We start from the raw sequence: 20934 nt of genomic DNA, 5'->3' as shown, positions 1-20934 counted from the left end.
CCTGTATTGTTATTGGTAGAGCAGTTGTTGTGTGGAAGGGATGAATAATGATTTGTGTTTCTTTTTTCAGATCGTTCACCTGATGTTGATAATGATTCTGATGAAGATGAAGTTCATGATTTTAATGATCAAGAATCATCATCTAATGATGATCTTAGTGATGGTGAAATTGAAGAGCGTTCTCGACGTCGCCCAAGAAAAGTCAGTCGCAGTAAAATACGCCCAGTGACATCAAGGGTTAGTTTTAACAATGTACGAACAAATTTTGATACATAGTCTTATATAGATGTTGTGTTTCTTTTCTTTTTTCTCAGCTTTTTTTTTTTTTTTTTTAACTTTTTCTGGCATTTCTCTTAACAATTGAGAGCTGCAGGGTTTTAAAACTGAACTGGAAGATAAGATCAAATTACTCAGTCAATTATTCAATTCAGTTTAAGATCATTCAGAGAGACTGTTGGTTACAATATCACATATTTAGGGACTACTCTTGACATATTAACACAGATTGAAGGGGACTGCAAGGGCAGACAACTCTTTATGAGAGACTGCTATGTTATTTCTATTAGTATAAAAATAATGGGCTTATAACAGTAATAACAGTAAGAGGACTATATAAGTTTGTATGATTGTACAGTGTTATCATATGCACACTATTAAAGGGATTGTAAGAAGTTTTCTAAATTTTTTATGTGTATCATGGACATTGATATCATCAGTTTGGGCCATTTAGATTTTCAATCACGTCTGTTCCTGCAATTCCACTGAAACTAAGTGTTTGATGATGATGTCACTAATCACCAACCAATCTCTTCGCGATAAGTGATGTCATCAAATACTTAGTTTTAGTGGGATCTCAGGAACCACAGACGTCTGACTGAAAATTGGAAAGGTGCAAATTGATGCTATCTATGTCCCTGATACTCAAACCAAATTTAGAAAACCTCTTTACAATCCCTTCAAGTATATTAAATAACATAATGCTTCAATCACTGATAAATTTAAAAAACTAACTTTAGTGTTGTTAGACACCTGTTAGGCCAGTAGACTATGTTGTTATTATTGTTTACTGTTATTCTACTTAGTATTTCATTATATTATATTGTTTGTATATATCATAGATTCAACCTACATATTTCAATCAATATATATATAACTCCCAGTATACATATATTACTACTACCTACATACAATATGTTTCCTATCTCATTATTCAACACTTTCAACTAATAATATGTGGTCTTATTATAAGGTATTTCATTCACATCAATACAATTTTCATTTATTTTCTTCTCCAAGCCATTCATTTTCAGTCTAGTCAGATCGGAAAATGATTAATGATAAATGTGTTGGGTTCAGCTCTAGATATAAATCTATTTTAATTGAAAATATTAAAAATTTATAACACTGAATAAGAGAACCTGAAACATGTTGTTGTCTAGGGTTTTTGATTATTCAGCCTTTGTCTCAACTTGACTTGTTTGCACACTGAGTCAAATGCAGTGTAATTGTGTCAAGAAGTATCTTTTGGGACATTGATGAATGAAAGCTCTTAACAGTCTGACACAGGTTGCATTGTTTAAGGTTTAAGAAATGCAGGCCTGTGCTTTGTTGATGATTATTTTGTATAGAATAGAACTGCTATTGTCTGTTTGATACATAGATATTATATCAGTCAAGTCATTTATTCTAAATTCTGGTTAGTTCATACATGCATATTTCAACCTACTTTTAAACTTAAAGAACCATGAAAAGTAAGGAATGAATGGAGATTTACGTCCTACTTTTCTGCACCATGTGAGCTAATGAAGACCGGCAACGCCATGCAGGCAGGACAGCAGCATTAGCCTGCTTTTTTTCAATTTCCAACTGTTGTGGGATCTTTAACGTGCACAGCCTGTAGCACTCAGGGCCTTGGTTTATTGTCTTGAACGACTAGACGTTATTTCCATGTCAGCACCTCTTACCTGCATCACTGACAGGGGAAAACCAGTTTGAAAAATCAGAAGGTTTTATCTCGACCTATGCCGGAATGGAACCCTTGTCCTTCAGGTTAGCAAGTAAGCGTCTAACTCACTGAGCCATTGCGGCCCCGTTGAAAAACCATGGGAATGAGGCAAAAATTAAAATGTGATAAGCTACTCACAAAATGAATGAATATCAGTAAAAAAAAAATTCTACTTTGAATACTATACAAATGGTTTATTATTGCTTCATAATTAAACTTTGAATAAAATGTTTTTATTAAACATCTGTTCCTCACATTGATTACATATTGTCCTACCACAGTAGGTCTGTTAAATTTAGATGTAGGCTCAGTTAACAGTCAGTGTAGACCTTTTGAAATTGTGTTTGTGTCATTTTTGTGATATTTTGGTATTGAAATGGACACATCTGGATTTTTTTGCATGTTATTTTCATTATGTCTGAAGTTCGAAATCAGAATTCCTACTCAAGATTTGGAAAGGTTGGATGTTTGTTCCAGTGATACTATGTCTTAGAATGAACATAAAATTAAAGTTCTCAAGAATGGTCAATATGAGTATATATTCATCAGTCAACTTACCTTGTATCATAAAGTTACAACAAATTTCCTGTAAAATCTGGAAAATTCATAAAACTAAGTAATTATTGAAAAACGATTAATCTAAATATTAAGCGTTTTTCAATAGTTAATTGCATATTTATGGATAATTACTAAGTTTTTTAGATTTATCGGAGTATATAAGTATCCTGTTATGTTATTTATGATACCAGGTATATCTACTGATGAATATATGCTCTTATTGACCCAGTATGGAATTATTAAATTTTATGTTCACTCTAAGTATTCCTTTAAGGAACTGTCAACAAGTTACAGTTTGAAAAGGGACTTGATTTGAGATTTCAAAATAGCTACTTCATATAAGATATATATATACGTGCAAATTTTTGCAGATACAGCTTATAGTCATCTATCTGTTGATTGAATATATAACCTCCAGTTCACTATGTTTGAAAATTATAAATGTAACAGTGAAGAAAGCATTTTCACTGCTGATATTTCCAATGATTTAGTGGTATCATTGATATGAAATGTCTTCTGTTCTGTGGGTAAAGGAACTATTAAGCTGAATATATTTCTAAAAATTGCCAAATTTTAGTCAATGGACATCTTAGTTTGATCAATTAGATGTTTCCTTTGCCCTATTAAAGAACCATTCTGCATTCTGCTCCATATATCATCTCTTTATCCCTTTATATCACTGTTATCTTTCAGCAAAGAAATTTAAAACAAAGATTTATAGCTTTATGGAAAAGATTCAAAGTATCAGAAGATGTAAGTATGAGACTTTTTTCATAAAGTAAAGCAGTACTCCAAATAGAATACAAATACAATGATTTGTTTATGTGATCATGAATTCTGTACATTTCAAACTTGCCCTATTTCAAAAGCAGATCATGATTTAACAGGTCCTGCACATTATTTCAGGCTTTAGATTTAGAAGCTGATCATGATTTAATAGATCATGTTTATTATTTCAGGCTTTAGATTTAGAAGCTGATCATGATGGATCATGTTTATTATTTCAGGCTCTAGATTCGGAAGCAGATCATGATTTAATAGATCATGTTTATTATTTCAGGCTCTAGATTCGGAAGCAGATCATGATTTAATGGATCATGTTTATTATTTCAGGCTCTTGATTCAGAAGCTGATCATGATTTAATAGATCATGTTTATTATTTCAGGCTCTTGATTCAGAAGCTGATCATGATTTAATAGATCATGTTTATTATTTTAGGCTCTTGATTCAGAAGCTGATCATGATTTGATAGATCCTGATAATCCAGCAGGTGATATTGATGATTTACTATTTGATGAATTAGATGATTTGAGTGACAGTGGACCAGAATTAGATACTATGAGTGTTATGTCGACACCTAAACCTAGACTCAGGTAAAAGACATTTATTTATTTAAATATTTGAGGATTCAGCTGGCTCTGGTCCCTACAACTTCACACTGTCAATAACCCTTGGTCTTATACCTTGACTGCAATAGCCGATTTTCTTGTCTCAAACAATGCAGTAATTTGATTGGATTAAATACGGAAAATACAACCAATAAGAGCATTGGACAGAAACATTCTAAATAATATGACTTATTGTTTACAGACTCTCTGTTGGGGCCTCTGATTGGCCGTATTTGCTAACTTACAATCCAATCAAATCGATGCGTTTTCAAACTCCTGTGATATGAGAAAGGTGGATAGTGCAGTCAACGTATAAGTTATTTTATATCCTCCTTGGATACTCAAAGATTCTTGTTTACTCAGCTAAGTAAATATTTGGTATCATTTTAGACCATTTTTCTCTGGAAGAAGTAGCAGCAGTCATGAAAAAGAGGTCTCAAAATCAACAGTATGTATTTTTTTTATCTTCTTTACTTGTCTTTGAAATTGAGTCAATACATGGACATTATTTATGATTTATCTCTAGCTTTTGGTATTCTGGGATATTGTTCTGATTTTTAAAATCCACAAAAATTTACATGAACCCATTGTAAAAGCATAATGTTCATAATGTGGTACAGACATAAACAACTCGGAAAACATAATTAGCCAATATACAATCAACAATGTTCTTACTTGCTTTTAATATGAGGTCTGACTTAATTTGTTGTTATGTGTTTCAATGAGAATAATATTATATTATAGGAATCAAGTAGACCAAGTGATGAATGTATTATAAAGAGAACAGATTCAGATATGAATGCGGTAAGTTTTCTTATCCCAAATCATTTTTTATCTAACATGATTTTTGCTTGCCAGAATTTGAGCGGGAATACTAAACTGCTGGATTGTGGGATTGCAAGGTTTGCCCCCCCATTGTTTTCCTAGGTATATTAAGTGTTGTATTTGAGCATGAACATTTTATCTGTTGAAGTATTAGAAAGGTGACAAGATCATGCATGAGTCTATCCTGATTTTAAAAACTGTCTTAAAGTCTGATTGATTATTGTAAAAATTCAATTTCATGTTGGTAGTACTGATGGATGACAGTAATATTTCATTTCCAAAATGGCAAAAGTTTTTTTATCATTGTCTTTTTTGAATAAAGTGAGGTCAATTGTCTGTGGCATGACATTTCTTGTTATTGCTATACACATTGCAGGGCATGCTTACTATTTCATTAGCTGATATTTTGAGCACAATATGATTAACACCAAATTGAATGTCTATTGCAGAGTACAATGGCTTCTGTCATGTTAGATGTTCTTGTGAGTGCCAAAGATTAAGTCTAGATTTCATTTTCATTGAACACTTCTTACAATCAAAGGCTAAATTCACAATTTTTAAAAGATAAATCTAGTTTAATGTCACACTAAATTAGTGAATTCTCTGAAAAGTTTTGTTGACTTATCCCGCAAAAGAGTGGGATCCTGTTTTACAAACATTCTTGTCTTGCTAACAACAAATTGATGTGTTGATTTGGCCTTCAAACTTAACAAAAATAAATATGTAAAAGATCCAAATTGTGAATTTAGCATTGAAAAAGTTACTTCCCAATTAACAAAATTTGATACAAGTTTGCAGCCCAGTTTGTTTATCTGTTTATATGAAATGAATGTTGATATTGTTTATCCTGCATGTTTATTCGTTTATTGCCTTGATGCTTGTTTATACCACTATAATAGGAGCATGATGCTGATTGTTCTGATTCGGTTCCCAGTGAATCGTCACCCAGACCAAGATCACCTCTACTAAAAACACAAAACTTTATTCGAGAGAGATCAACATCCTACAGGGAAAGTAAACTAAAAACTGGTTATAACTTTGCTGACAGACGTCATAGTGCAGGAGGGGTGGATGACTTGGTGCGTTTTATATTCTCAAATTTAAACTAGTACCTTTAACTCCTTGATTGAGTTCAAATAACTGACTTTCTTCACTTAATAGTTACACATATGACTGTCATCTTTTGTTCATCTAAAAAAAATTCCCCCATACTCAATGATATAAGTTTACAGCTATAATTATGACTGGTTACTATTCTGCGGAGTAAAACCAAATGTCCTAGAATTTTATCCGTTATTTCTAAATGAGTTTGAATATTAACCTTAAAACAGTACATTGCTCTGATAAAGATGTTAAGTTTTCAAGGTTTACACAAAAACACTTTCTTCAATACAATTTAGCTCAAAATTGTTCTCAAATACCATTAAGTGAGAAGAGTCAGTTTTCAAATTATCCACAATTCTGAACTATTTTACAACTATCAACTATTCTAGGGGTTGTTGAGATTATTTATATTAGTGTAACAATTCTTTCTTCATTTAACAGCTTGAAGCTTCTTTATGCTTTCTTTTCTGCTCAATATTCTTACTTTTTCTTAGCTTTTGTATCTTTTTTCTCTTTCTTGGTTTGTATGAGTTTGTTTTATTTTATTTTTTATGTATTTTTTATCAACAAACTGAAATTTAATGTGATACAGTGGTGTAACCTATTTTCATAGATATAAGGATTCAACACCAAATTTCGTCAAAGTTAAAAAAACGAAAAAAAAAAATTTATGTCTTAGATGTTTCCTCAGATATTCTACAAAATAATCAAAATTGGTTTATTTCGATTTTCGTAATAAGTGAAATCCGCCATTTTGTATTTGTCAAAATATACATTAATACATTTTACCTTGCTTGAAACTACTGGATTCATTCTACTAGCTGATATTGTAGAGAAAACCCATGATTATCAAAACAAACTAATGCGGAGGTCGCGCAAGGTCGCTCATGTAAATTATTAATCCTTTCCGGAAATCTACGAATAATAGGTTTCCACGAAATTAGGTTACTTGACTGTATAAAATGGAAATGTTTTGCACAAAGACCAGGATTCTAACCAACAAAGAAACTTAAAGCTATGAATTTTTGTATGTTGGCAGTTGAAAGAAAAATTTTGCTTCATATTATCATGAAAGTTTGAATTTTAAGCCAAGGCACCCTAATCCTGAGCATGGAAACCCAAATGCACTGATTTTGCAAAGAAAAATATTAGGCATCTCTATAATTTTCTTTGGTATGGTGTCACTTCCTGTTTCTATGTTGCACTTGCTTTGTAGTCACTTGTATAAATTTTGAACTGACAAATGATATTATAAAAAGTATTCTTATCTACATTGATTGACAAAATGTTTCTACTGATTACAGAGGAGATCTAATGGACAGGATATGGTAGAGCAGGGTATAGACTATAATTTGGTTGGTATATAGTAGTCATTCTCACATCAAACTTTGGAGTGCTCAATAATTTCACTAATGACTTGATACTATCTTGTCTTAATTTCTGACATTTTATAATTTTACTGACTTAACATTTTGTCTTATCATATCTTAAGTTCTACCTAGACTGTCTTTGTTATTCTTTAATTAGCAAAATTTTTTCCTTCTCAAAAAATATGTCATTGAAAACACCAAATACATACAACCCACACAAATCACTGCATTTACAAACTTCTGTGATACAAGAAACGTTCTTAATGATGTCAAGGTATTAGACTAGTTTGTAATAGCTTGACATTATGAAAATGGTGAAAGAACCATTTTGATTGTGGAACTTGCTTATTTTGATATTTTTTAAAATGATAGACTTGTCTGATTTATATGTCAGCAAGCAATGGTAGTTAAAGGGATAGAAAAGAGGTTTTCTAAAAAATTTTCATGTGTATCGGGTACACTTATAGCATCCATTTGTACCATTCCAGTTTTCAATCAGATGTCTGTTGTTCTGCAATTCCACTGGAACTAAGCATTTTATCATGTCACGAAGTCCTTTATGTGATGCAAGCATATTTTGCAATCAGTAACGTCATCAAACACCTCTTTACAATCCCTTTTGGTGTTGAAATAAGCATTATGTAAACAACATACCTTTAGATTTCAACTGGCATTTTGTTGTCAGTGGAACAATTTTTTGTGGACTAATTAGTGCTTCACTCACATCGCGAAGTGACTTTTGTGATAAAGCATATCTTGCGATTAATCAATTGATTTAAATGTGGATTGGTGCAAATTGATGCTATTTGTGACCCTGATACACATGAAAAATTTAGAAAACCTCTTTACAATCCCTTTAATCATAATGCATAACAGACTAGAAGATAAATAGAAGTAAATTATTAATAATAATTAAATGCTATTTGTATTGTATAATAAAACATTGAGTACCCTACTAATTATTTCTAATTAAAATCAATAATGATATTTAGTTTCTCCATTTATTCATTACTTCAAGGGAAAGTAACTCATTTTGTTAATGAAATAAATCTAATATTGTCATGATTTTACAAAGGGGGGTGGGGAGAGTGTGGGAGGGGGTCTCTGAATGCTAGTGTTTTTAAATCTGGTCTTCTCTATAAATTAAGCCCATTCATATAATTCATAGTTATGATTTTTGAGATATATCACATATTAGCCTTAGTGTTAAACATAAACTTCAACCATGAAATTCAACATCTAGTTCTTTTACCATTAACTGAAAAATACCACTGAAGAATCTTTACAATATCAAGCTAATACGAACTTCATCTTATACCTTGACTACATTAGCCGCTATTCTTGTATTATTTGATTGGATTGTATGCCAGCGAATATAGTCAATCAAAGCTGTCAACAGAAAAACAGACTTTGTTTACAGACTTTCTGTCGAGGACTCTGATTGAATGTATTTGCCAGCGTCAAATTGTTAACTTACAAACTTCTGTGATACAAGAAGTTATTAGATGAATTTGGTAATAGCTTGACTATTAGTGGTAGACTATAACTAGGTTGTTATTAAAATACATGTGCAGATATCATGATAATCTTATATTAAGATGACTTTATGACAGTGGTAAGAGTCTTTAAATACCTAGAAATAGAATTCATAGACTGGACTTAGATTTTTACGATGATGATCCTGTTTCTTGTCTTTATGTGCCATAGTTCTGTTTACTTTCTTTTATTATTAAACAGTTTCAGATGGATTTTATATACACCCTTTCTATTTCCTATCTAATAATTTATAACACATCTAATATATAACACATCTAATTTATAACATATCTAATTTATAACACATCTAATTTATAACACATCTAATTTATGCACATATAATTTATTATAAGATATCTTGTGTTCTTACTAATAGAGTTTTCATTAACAAAACTTTCTTTCAGCTTTGACTTTCCTTTATATTAAAAATTCTGTTTGAGGTTTAAATAAGTAAATTTTAATTAATAGACTGTTCACTTTGAACATGTACCTCTTTCATTTTGATGTAATAAAGAAATTTTGACTGTCTTTAATGTAGTTTATAGTGCTAGTTTTGCATGCTAGTGACACTTTGCATCTGTTTAGTAAATTATGTTTCTTGTTTGTCAATAACTATTCAGAATATTTGTATCACAATAAGTATATAATTGTTGTTATTTTGGTAGCCACGGAAAGTACTGTTAGATCAGCTTAGTAATGTACTAGATACTGGTGATGATAAAGTACCAGAGAGTTTAATACTAGTCAATACATCAGAATGGCAAGGCCAGGTACTTATAATTACAATTTTATTTTTTACCTCTTTAAAATAATCTAATTCAGATAACTATTGTCAAGATTTAAAGATGGGTTCCCTTGTTTTTATTTATGAAATGGAAAATGCTAATACTTATATGAATAGAAAGTGTTCTAATGACTTGGAAAAATACCAGTTTGTCTCGCATGTCCACAATTAATTCATAATTAGCTAAATTAGAAGAGAATTATTAGCAGAATTCCAATGAGTGACTGATCAAGAAAGGTCAAAAAGTCTTTTTTGTTTATCCAGACTGTACGTACATGGAAATTTACGATTGGTTAAAACTCATAGTTATATGCAATAAGAACACAATGATATGATTAAGTATGCATGATAATTCATTAAAAACACATCAAAATAAAATCAATTAAAAAATCAAATAGTTTGCTTAATTTGAAAGGAAACCAATCTTTAAGTTTGGCCAGAAATTTAGAATGTGAGAGAACTGGCAGAGTAATGTTATATTGTGATAGAGAGAAGGAATTGTTTTCAAGGGTGTCCTTTTAAGATACAATTATAGAGAAAAGCTAGGTTGAAATGTAACAAATTTTAACTGAAAATTGGCCATTTTCAAAGCAAGATTGTATTGCTGGTGTTCACATTGTTTGCATATGACTCAAAGTATATCCTACACAATCACTGTCTTGATCCAATATTTTAATTCACAGAAAGGAAATAAAGAAAGATTCTTCTCAACATCACCTGTAGATACTTGTATGTGATATGGTTTTGGGAGTAGTGATGTCACTGATCTAAATCATTTCAAAATTAAAATGAAATTTTTTGTAATTCCTTATTTTTATGGTCAATTTTGTGAACAAGTCATCACATTGTTTATATTTCAGTTATTAGTACAGAAACTACAAGAAAAACAAATGAGATTAATTTGTACATGTTCTAATGCTGATGTTAAAGCAGCTATAACATTTCTTGTAGCTAAAATTCAAAAATAGTAAGTATTTTACTATTGCTGTCAGCATTACTATATTTTCAAATCCCTGGATTCACGACTACTACAGCTGAAAACTGTCAAAGATATCTGTCAATCTGTAAAAAAATAAGATAGTAAGAGTCATTATGTTTCCCAGCTGACAACTGTCAAAATAATGAGAGATTTAGTCTGAGAAAGGCAACAATTCATCTGCTGAAGCCTGTGGATATAGTTAGAGTTTCTTGGGCTAGGAGTCAGCTTGTTTTCCAGCTGACAATTGTCAAAATAATTAGAGATTTATTGAGAGTCAGTCTGAGAAATTTTAACTCCAATATTCAACAGATGATTTAGTCTCCAGGGTAACAATCCATTGACATCATCTGTTAAAGCCTGTTGATATGGTTATGGATATGGTTAGAGTTTCTTACCAGATGATATTAATATCAAATAATAAACAAGTTTATACTCTATGGATTAAAATAAAATGTTCTAATTTCAGTTGTAACAGTAACAGTAAACAGCCAGGTCCTATTAAACTAGGAGTAGCTGGTAATGATGGTTATATTAACTCTGTTTTAAGACCATACGTTGAACAATTTTCTACCAAATCTCCAGATTGGCAGGCTTATACTAAATTTCTAGTCATTCCATTAGGTAAGAATTATTCCACTGTAATAAAGTTATTTAAATACACAATGTAAAGCCCTACATTCCAGTCAGTTTTGTGTAAGCCCTATTATACAAGAACTGCCTTTTTTAAATGGCTCTAAATGACTAGAAGATCTAAATTAGGCATTTGAAAAAAAAACTGTAAGATCAAAGCGACAGTTAGTAACTATAAAAAATGGTTTATTTTAATATGATGAAAAAGTTTGTATTAAATATGTGATGAAAAAGTTGGTATTTTATGCCTATGTTTTTGTGTTGACAGGCTCTAGTTCAATAGGAAGACACATAGCTAACATAGATCAAACATATTCTTCTCTATTTATGGATATGGCATGGAAAGATACATTTGAACGCACAGATTCTGCTAAATTAGGTAAGTGTTTTTCTCTCTTACTATATATCATGGTAACCAGACCGAAACATCTGTCTCTATTCCAGCCTCTGATATCTAATTGGACAGATGTCAGCTGGTGTAGAGACAGAAATAATAAGCCCTGTTAAATGGGGACATTCCGCTTCTTTGCAGGTGCGGGGATTTTAAACCTATGTAGATTCCTGGGATCTGCAAAACTCCGGTATATTAGAAAAAATGATGAAATAACTGATTGTTGATTGTTGATGAAATGACTGATTGTTGATGAAATGACTGATTGTTGATGAAATGACTGATTGTTGATGAGATTACTGATTGTTTTTAATGTTATGTTTATAGATTCAAGTGAAATTGTCAACAGAGTTAATAAATATGTATCATCACAAACAGTGATACATCCTCTTCCTATTGCTGAAGCTATGGTCATGTGTAAAGGCAAAAAGTAAGTAAATTTGTTGAGTTATAGGTAAATTTGTTGTACTATAGGTAAATTTGTAATATTATAGGTGAATTTGTTGCACTATTGGTAAATTTGTAATATTATAGGTGAATTTGTTGCACTATTGGTAAATTTGTAATATTATAGGTGAATTTGTTGTACTATAGGTAAATTTGTTGTACTACAAGTAAATTTGTTGTTAGATGTAAATTTTAGGGTAATAAGATATATATATTTTTTTTCAGTTCTGATGAAGCTAAACAGATATTTATCCCTTTTGTTAGTGTAAGTAAGATTATGTTATTTATTAAGAGATATGAGATAATAAACTTTCCAAAATGAAAATCTGACCTGAATATATCAAAATAACATTGTAACTCCTCATTTAAACTAATATATAGATATTACAAAATATTCAAATCAGTACATAATCCTTCTGGAATGCAGACATGTAACTTGTCCTCTTTTATCTGGTAGATAAATATTAACAAGTTATTTTTATGTTCCTTTTTATGGAAATAAAGTCATTGGTTTCAACTTTACATGAGAATTTAAAACTGCATTTGAATATATTTCTTTTACAGGAAGTGAAAATTGGTACACCAGACACATTTAGTATGTCAGGTAAGTAACTAATCTTTTGTTAAAATTAAAGGCATTGTAAAGAGGTTTTCTAAATATATGTATGTATTTTGGGGATATATAATACCTTTGCTAGGGTGACATCTTAGTTTTAGTAGAATTGCTAGAACCACAGACGTCTGATTGAAAATTGGAATGGAACAAATAGATGCTATCAGTGTCCCCGATACACATAAAAAATTTGGAAAACCTCTTTACAATCCCTAGTTTGTGTGAGTTACTTCCTTTTAACTAAGATCTGAAATTATTCTTGATGACACCAAGTTCCTCGTCAGAAAACGTCCAACCAATCTAAGAAGTTGTATTGTTTGTTTGTCACATTGCATTAAGGACAGTAATCATATCAGTGCCTGGCTTATTCTAAAATAAGCACAACCCATCAAGTTGTCCCAATGTCCATGTATACGATTGTTAGCTAAAAGCCCAATTTGGCAGAACTTTTGGTGTCTGTACAAAGCTGAACAATAAATGAGTCTATCAAGATATTGTCCAAATATTCTGCGATGTACCACACAGTACCACAATACAGTTCCTGTTTCGTACAATTAAATCAATCCAATCCTAACCTGGACTGTATTTACAGTACCATGTGGACATTGTAACTTATTCAGTAATATCTTAATGGACTCAATTTATTTCTAGATATGTCAAATGATAGAGAAATATAGTTGTTAATAAAAGTATTGTGAATACATACACTTGCAATATATATTAAGGTTTATATAAGACGACTGTTTTTTTTTTTTTGTAGTTGATATGGAAGAAGGGGCCAACAGTCCTCCAAATTTATCAAGTTCTCCACCCTCAACCACACAACTAATAGAAAAACAAAAAGAAGGTCATACACCACCTAGTTCACCTAATATAGGTGCAATGTCTCCCCCAGCTAGGTAATATTCTTCTTTATTTCTTTTATCTTTGGCACAGTAGTTGCTGCGTAAAGAGTAACTCTCTAAACTTTACATGGTGTCTTTTACTGGACAAGCTCTTAAAGGTGGCCATGTCTTCTAATATATGTCATCATGTGAAAGTCTTGTTACCTTGAATTAGTCATTATTTCCAGTCAACTCAGATGTAAATGGGTAGAGAGAAACCCACGTGGCCAAGGATCAGCTAGTGAAAAGGATCCTTGTGATCTTAATTTGTTAGAATATGGTTATTACTTTCTTTCTCAAAAGTTTTTTCAGCAATAAAAACCTGATACCACTCTGACAGGGTTTCTCAACTGAGCATCCCTTTTAAAGAGTCCACCAAGTTAATGTAATGGTAATGTATGTATGCATTATTGTATGTTTTCAGTCAAGTTCCCAGTTTAAGTTCCACACAAACAGATTATGTTGAGCTACAAGTAGATTATTGGACTGTAGCTAATAGGTCAGAAGGCTTTGACAAAGATAGAGGTAGTAAGAAAGAAACCAATAAATGTTCATTAAAAACAGCATTTAGATCACTGAATGTTTCTCGTCTTCCCAGTACTGGTGATATAACATCTCAGACCTTCTCTATGATTGTAGTTACCAAAGAAAAGAAACAAAAAAGTAAGAATTTAAATTTTTTTGAGTAAGAATTATCATCGTTTTTTTTCTTTAGGATTATTGAATTTTATAATTTGTATAAGTAAGAATATTTATTATTTTTCTAAATAAGAATTTTATTATTTTTCTAAATAAGAATTTTATTATTTTTCTGAATAAGAATTTTGTTATTTTTCTGAATAAGAATCTTATTATTTCTCTACAAGAATTTTATTATTTTTCCTAAATGAGAATTTCATTATTTTTCTATAAATAAGAGTTTATTATTTTTCTAAAAAAGAATTTTATTATTATTCTGAATAAGAATCTTATTATTTCACTACAAGAATTTTATTATTTTTCCTAAAGGGGGATTTTATTATTTTTCTGAATAAAAATTTTATTATTTTTCTAAATAATTATTTTATTAATTTTCTAAAAAAGAATTTTATTATTTTTCTAAAAAAAGAATTTCATTATTTTTCGAAAAAAGAATTTTATTATTTTTCTAAAAAAGAATTTTATTATTTCTCTAAAAAAGAATTTTCTTATTTTTCTAAAAAAGAATTTTATTATTTTTTAAATAAGAATTTTAGTATTTAAATAAGAATTTTATCATTTTTTAAATAAGAATTTTATTATTTAAATAAGAATTTTATTATTTTTTAAATAAGAATTTTATTATTTAAATAAGAATTTTATTATGTTTCTCCTGATGCTTAGTTGACTATTTCATCCAATTTGATAATTAAAACTATTTTGAGGGGCAAATTACTTTTGCATATTACCGCTAATTTGTTGATATGTCACGTTTAACTACAAAATGAGAGTAAAATATGAGGTAAAATGAGATTTTGTATATTATAGTTGTAATGAGAATTGGAAAGAAAGGTAAAGATATAGAATCTAAAAGTCAAATTATAGATGGTATAAATCGTCTCATCTGTACATCTAAAAGTCAAAATTTCACTCTCAAAGGTATCTATGTATATTTTAAAAAATATTACTGCCAAAATCACTGATCAAAATTTTTCCATTGAAAGTGCATAACCTGTCTGCGGCATGTTTATTGAAATCTTATTTTGAAAATGATATGCAAGAGAGGAAAAAGGGAATTGGAAGAATTTGGACCCTGGGTTTAGTTCAAGCCATGTATTCTCGAAACGATCTTAGCAATAGGATGTCCTATTATCTGTTCTTATCTTCTAACATTGATTCTAGTAATCCTAGCTCTAAGATCGTTTCAAGAATACGTAGTCTGGTCAATTTGATCAATCTATCTTTCTTTTTTTTCCTTCTAGTTTTTTTATTTCAAATTGAAGCCTATCGAATAAATTTTATTTTGTATTTCTTGTAGTTGTTATTGATAGTGTAGAATGGACAGGAGTCAAGTTTTTTCAACTATCATCACAGTGGCAGACACATATTAAGAGTATGCCAATTGCTATCTTTGGATTTTATGATACAGCATTATGAAGTGAACATTGTGTTCAGATACAGTGAGTTACTAACTACGCACAGAATATTACATGTGAACAATACTGTACAGATTGAATGTTAAAGGAATGGATTAAGTGAGACTATTTATTCAGCTTGGATGAAAGGATTTTGTGATATTTTTGAAGATTTATGGAAGCCATTAAGGCACCAACATAAACTGTAATGGCTTGAAAATGTTTTTATGAAGGAAAATGTAGGGAAGATAGTGGATGAAATATTGATGTTATGTAAAATTTTGTAACAAAGTTTTATAGGATAAGAACTTAAATGCTGAATGTTTACTTCCTATTTTAACACAAAGCTTATTGGTACACAATATTTTGATAAGAAGCTGATTTTAAGCTTAACGTTTACAACACATTACTACTAGATAAAGACAAGCTCTTTTTTTTACATGAATTGCATCATGACAAGTGAAAGCTAAATTTTAAGCTTTCAGATAGAAGCTTATTTTTTATTTGTACCTTTATATGGAAGCTGATATTTTACTTCCTATTTCTACACTCTTCACTGACTATTCATGGGTTTTAGAAAATGAGATTAAGAGCTGAATGTTCAAATATTCGCTTAATTCTGAGCTTAAACCTTAAGATAAAAGTAATTGTATAAACATTACGCATACACAGCAAGCTGAACATTTAATTAACAACACAAAAAGCTAAATTTAACATTTTAAAATCTTATTAAGTTTTTATGTGTTTATCAATATTATTTGTATAATGTATTGCTGTATTCGATACCTGCTGTGAAAATAGTATTTACAACTTTCTTGCAAATCGCTAAAGTGAAGACTGTTTGGGCAATATTCATGACTTTATAACTAAGGTGGATGAAGAGATTATATTAGCGGTGTTAATATATTTCTATATTACAATTTCAAGCTCTTTATCAACTTTTGTTGAACGTCTTTGAACAAAATAGAAACCCATTTTTGCACAGGGTCAAGGTGAAGGTCGTAGAAGTTGTGGAAAAGTTTTCCTATTTTCACGACTTTCCAAAGTAGTTTATATGAGTGAATCACAATATCGGACAGAAATTCACAGCAATGACCCTGTGAACACGGTATTCACGAGAGGTATCGAACGAGGTATAGTTCTGATAAGAAATACATAATGTAATTGTAGATTTTAGACTATGTTTGTGTACATTAGGATCATGAAATTTGTAAAGAATTAGAAATTTACATACCAGATATTAATTTCTGTCTAATTTAGTAATTTTCGTAACTTGATGCATTTTTTTGACTTGCTTTTTTGTCAATAGGCATTGGGTAACTTTTACAAATTTTTGCCAAATCTGGTTTGAGTCTGTCTTTTAAAAAGGGACACGTGTTGACCTACAATGTCTAGGTTAATATTCAGTTGTTCAGTATTTAGGGTAGATTGTATTATTAATTTATAATTAACTGTCTCGTATGCCGTGTTGACTTGCCAATAATTTAGCTATTAGGTAGGTCAAAATACCATAGCATAGCATAACATAGCTGAATAGCATTATGTTTAATGATGTTGTATTTGTCGATTCACTGTACAGTTGTCAGTCTTTTAAATTTTATCTTTGGGAACCCTATTTTGTAATTTTTTTTAGTAATTATGGTCTAGTGAGAGGAACCCTACAAATTTTTTTAAGTAGAATACGGTAATGTCTGAATAGCAACATTTATTAGCACAATTTTTGTAGAAGCATTCCAATAACAAAATGAAAAGTTTTTCTGTAGTTATGTCACAGTTAATAAATATGACAAAATTACATATCTGTTTTTTGTTTTTAATTAGATAAATTCAACAATTTTCATGTTCATCTAAGGCATTATTTGGGTAAATATGGTAATTCCAAGGTAGTGTTTTAATATTATAATGGATTTTATTCATTCAACATAGAAAGATGCACGAATTATGATTTAAGAAATAAACTGTTTTTTGTTAGTTTGTAGTTGATTTAACAATTAATTATGTTCCCGTTTATTAATTAATATTAATTGTTTAAGTCCCTAGTCATATAATGTAATCCATTTAATTTATGTGATTTTGAAATATTTAGAAAAATTTAATTATGTATGGTAGATGAAGTTGGGCCAGAAAATCAGTTTTCCTTTTTGAAAAGTGATATGGATGGTGCAATTACTTATGCTAGCTGGAAAAATTTGTTATTGATGACTGTATGCAAGTAACATATGATCTTAAGAAATTTCAGCAATCGTTCATGTTCACAAAGCATGACAACTTTAATCTGTAATTTTCCTCTACTCAAGCATGTTTCTTATTGTTCTTTGTAGAGAGAAAAATGTTTTGGGTAAGCCACAATTTGTCTTTGAATCTTTCGCAATTGTTTATTCTATCAACTACAGCATGAATAACACATGAATTATTTATTCTAGTTTTGGCCAGGTTTTTGAGTGGCGCTTGATTGGTTAGTTCTGAACAGGTTCTGTCTGTTCCAATTCTAGCCTCAATCGAACAGTAGGGAAGCTGAATATGTCACATTCAAAATATTCCCATCTATTTCCTTCTCCGCCATTTTGAATTCTGTTTGCAACTACGGTGTGTGTTTCAGCACACATGGAACAGGTTTTGAACTCTGTTCTATCTTGTGTTATTGAATGTGCAGAACGCACAAATCAAGCAACCCCATAATACACATATATATATATATGTTAAGTTATTTATAATTCCTTAATTTGGATAACTAATTTTATCATGCCAAAAGTATAAGAAGTATCCCACAATACAATGATATTAATATAAAGGCCCACCATGATATAATATGAAGTATGTGTATATGTATTATAGTATATTTATATAAGTGCTCATTGTCTATAGTTTCATTGTTTATGTATAGTGCATCAAATGTTTTCATGCCAAAGGATAAAGTTTGTATTTTTATTTGAATAATTTTTAGTGCTTTGATTAACTTGTCTTGTATTTCATTTATTTTTATTTTGTGTTTTTAACTACTGTGTAGTCCTGTTTCATTAGAAATTTTCATTAGGTCTGATTAATTTCAAATTAAAAGGATTGTAAAGAGGTTTTATAGCATTTTTATGTGTATCAGGGACACTGATAGCATCAATTTGCACCATTCCAATTTTTAATCAGATATCTGTGGTTCCTGCAATTCCACTAAAATTAAGTGTTTGACATTGGCTTTATGAGATGAAGCATATTTTGCGATTAGTGATCTCATCAAACACTTGGTTTTAGTGAAATTGTAGGAACAACAATCTGTCTGATTAAAATATGTAATGGTGCTAATTGCTAGCAATGTCCTTAATACACATAAAAAATTCCGAAAACTCCTTTACAATCTCTTTAAGCTCTCTTCAATAAAATCATGAAATTAGATTTGATTAAAATGTATTTTTATTAAAAATGATATTTTGGCATTAGTTAATTTTTGTGTAACATTTTCTAATGAATTTTGATGTATTTTTTTAAGCTGCATTTACGTACCCAAGCAGCACAAAGACTGTTGAATCATTTTATCTGAGTATAAATTGAAAAGATACATGTGCTATTGCCTTAACACACTTACTTTGGATAAGAAAGTAGCACATTTTGTAAAAAATTTGAAAAAGTGCTGATGAACCAAAAAGTAATTGTTTTGTCTTAGCTTTTAACTGAGATTAATCTTTAATCTGAGGTTCAATAAAAACAATTTCTTCGTTCCACAAAAATCAAGCAAAATTTATAAATTTCACGAAAGTTGAATCGAACAGTCCTTTGATCTTTAAATGTGCAATATTGAATTGAAATAAACCATAACAATTGCATTTAATGCAAGCGCAAGCACTTCTATTGTTGTATTAGCAGCTAAATGGAAACTGTGGTATAGTTTGTAAACCAAAGAGAAATCCTGAATAATTTGTTTCGTAGTAATTTGTGACCTGTTTTGTTATTTGAATGTCGAAAGAACTTTCCCTTCAAAGCTAGTAGACTACCAACCTTTTTGGTATACTTTGTCTATTACTGAGTATTAGACCACACAGATGGAAAATTTCAGATATTTTTCATTTGTCCCATAAAACTACATCTTAAAGAAGAATTTTTTTTAATAATTTGTAGTTTATTATGGGTAGAATGATTTTTTCTTACAGAAAGGATTTTGATATCTATAATTTGCCTTCCCTTAGAGCCCCATTGACTCAATTTCCAAAAGATAACAAAAATATACAATAGTGCTTAGTTAACACCAAATGTTAATATTTTCACATGATTGCTATGAGATTTTTTATGAAGAAAATTTAATTCTTTGTTCTATGAGCTCTCATGTTTAAACAACCAACAATCCCTTATTGCTTCCATACACTCTTTTATATTCAAAGCACTTTTGTAAATCAAAGCTTTTTAGTCTATCTTTTGTAGATGAGTGCCTTGGTATATTTTTTCTATGCTAATTTAGGTTGGCTTGCTCAAGACTTGGAAGGTTTATCTGCTTTTTCTTAAGTTTGACTGTCTAAACCCAAAATACATGGGAATGGTTAGGCGAAATTTCATTGGTTTGAGATTCTTATTCTGTAGGGATCATTTCTTAATTAAGCGAGCTTTGGAAGTATATACCACATTTTTCTAATCGGGACATAATCCCTCTACAATTTTAACTGTGTTACGTTAAGATGAAAGTGGTATTAAATGGTAAGAGCTTTGGTTAATAAAGGCTTAAGGTAAAGTTTTTGCCAATGAAATAATTCTTTCTATCTTGAATGAACTGTGATCTTTCTGTTTAAACAATAACGTAATCATGTCAAAATTATTAAATGAAATATAAGTATTTTGTTAGATATATTGTTATGTTTTGTCAGTTTGTTTTGTGTCTTGAAGATAAGCATGTCCTAGCTGTCTTCCATTTCATTATTATTATTATTATTATTATTAATTATGTAAGGCATGATTTTAACAAAACGTCATAGTCATTGCTTTGTCAACAAGAAATAAATATTTTGCTGTCAAATTCTTAGTTTTATTCATTTATAAAATCATGATCTTCTAAAAGGATCATTTGGACTTGAGCACGGTAAGAATTGTGTTACTCATACATGTGGCTGCTCATAGAAATATCAGAGGAGAGCAGTCTATTATTTCCATGTAGTCTCGTCTGGTCAAATATCGAAAGGAGAACTGCTCTTGATATTTTGGAGGGCCAGATGTCCAAAAGACTATAAACAGATATCAGAATCAGGCAATAATATAGCACAGATATAAAATCTCAATGTGTCTAAATGTTTTTTTCATGTGAAAATCATTAAGTGCGATCCTAGATTTATTTTCATGTACATGAAACAAA

At 30.1% G+C, this 20934-nt stretch overlaps 1 protein-coding gene across 1 annotated transcript in view; it reads left to right on the top strand.

Annotated features, from left to right (window-relative positions):
• The window catches only part of LOTGIDRAFT_169225 (hypothetical protein), a gene marked incomplete at both ends in the record, with an annotated part of 40944 nt that extends 25314 nt beyond the window's left edge, over window positions 1-15630 (top strand). Inside the window, 20 exons of the mRNA XM_009067540.1 lie at window positions 71-237; window positions 3257-3316; window positions 3523-3609; window positions 3783-3937; window positions 4343-4400; window positions 4697-4756; window positions 5227-5259; window positions 5677-5856; window positions 7186-7236; window positions 9453-9557; window positions 10432-10538; window positions 11017-11171; window positions 11449-11559; window positions 11899-12001; window positions 12244-12283; window positions 12583-12622; window positions 13392-13530; window positions 13940-14178; window positions 15022-15132; window positions 15512-15630. Coding sequence (XP_009065788.1) covers window positions 71-237; window positions 3257-3316; window positions 3523-3609; window positions 3783-3937; window positions 4343-4400; window positions 4697-4756; window positions 5227-5259; window positions 5677-5856; window positions 7186-7236; window positions 9453-9557; window positions 10432-10538; window positions 11017-11171; window positions 11449-11559; window positions 11899-12001; window positions 12244-12283; window positions 12583-12622; window positions 13392-13530; window positions 13940-14178; window positions 15022-15132; window positions 15512-15630 — 2120 coding nt within the window. The remainder of the gene's footprint in view (window positions 1-70; window positions 238-3256; window positions 3317-3522; window positions 3610-3782; window positions 3938-4342; window positions 4401-4696; window positions 4757-5226; window positions 5260-5676; window positions 5857-7185; window positions 7237-9452; window positions 9558-10431; window positions 10539-11016; window positions 11172-11448; window positions 11560-11898; window positions 12002-12243; window positions 12284-12582; window positions 12623-13391; window positions 13531-13939; window positions 14179-15021; window positions 15133-15511) is intronic.
• Between the last annotated feature and the right edge of the window lie 5304 nt (window positions 15631-20934).

Source organism: Lottia gigantea (assembly GCF_000327385.1).
Source record: "Lottia gigantea unplaced genomic scaffold LOTGIsca_83, whole genome shotgun sequence".
In the NCBI taxonomy this organism is placed as follows: Eukaryota; Metazoa; Mollusca; class Gastropoda; family Lottiidae; genus Lottia; species Lottia gigantea.
The sequence above is the reverse complement of the archived record's forward strand: the minus strand, read 5'-3'. Positions and strand labels throughout refer to the sequence as shown.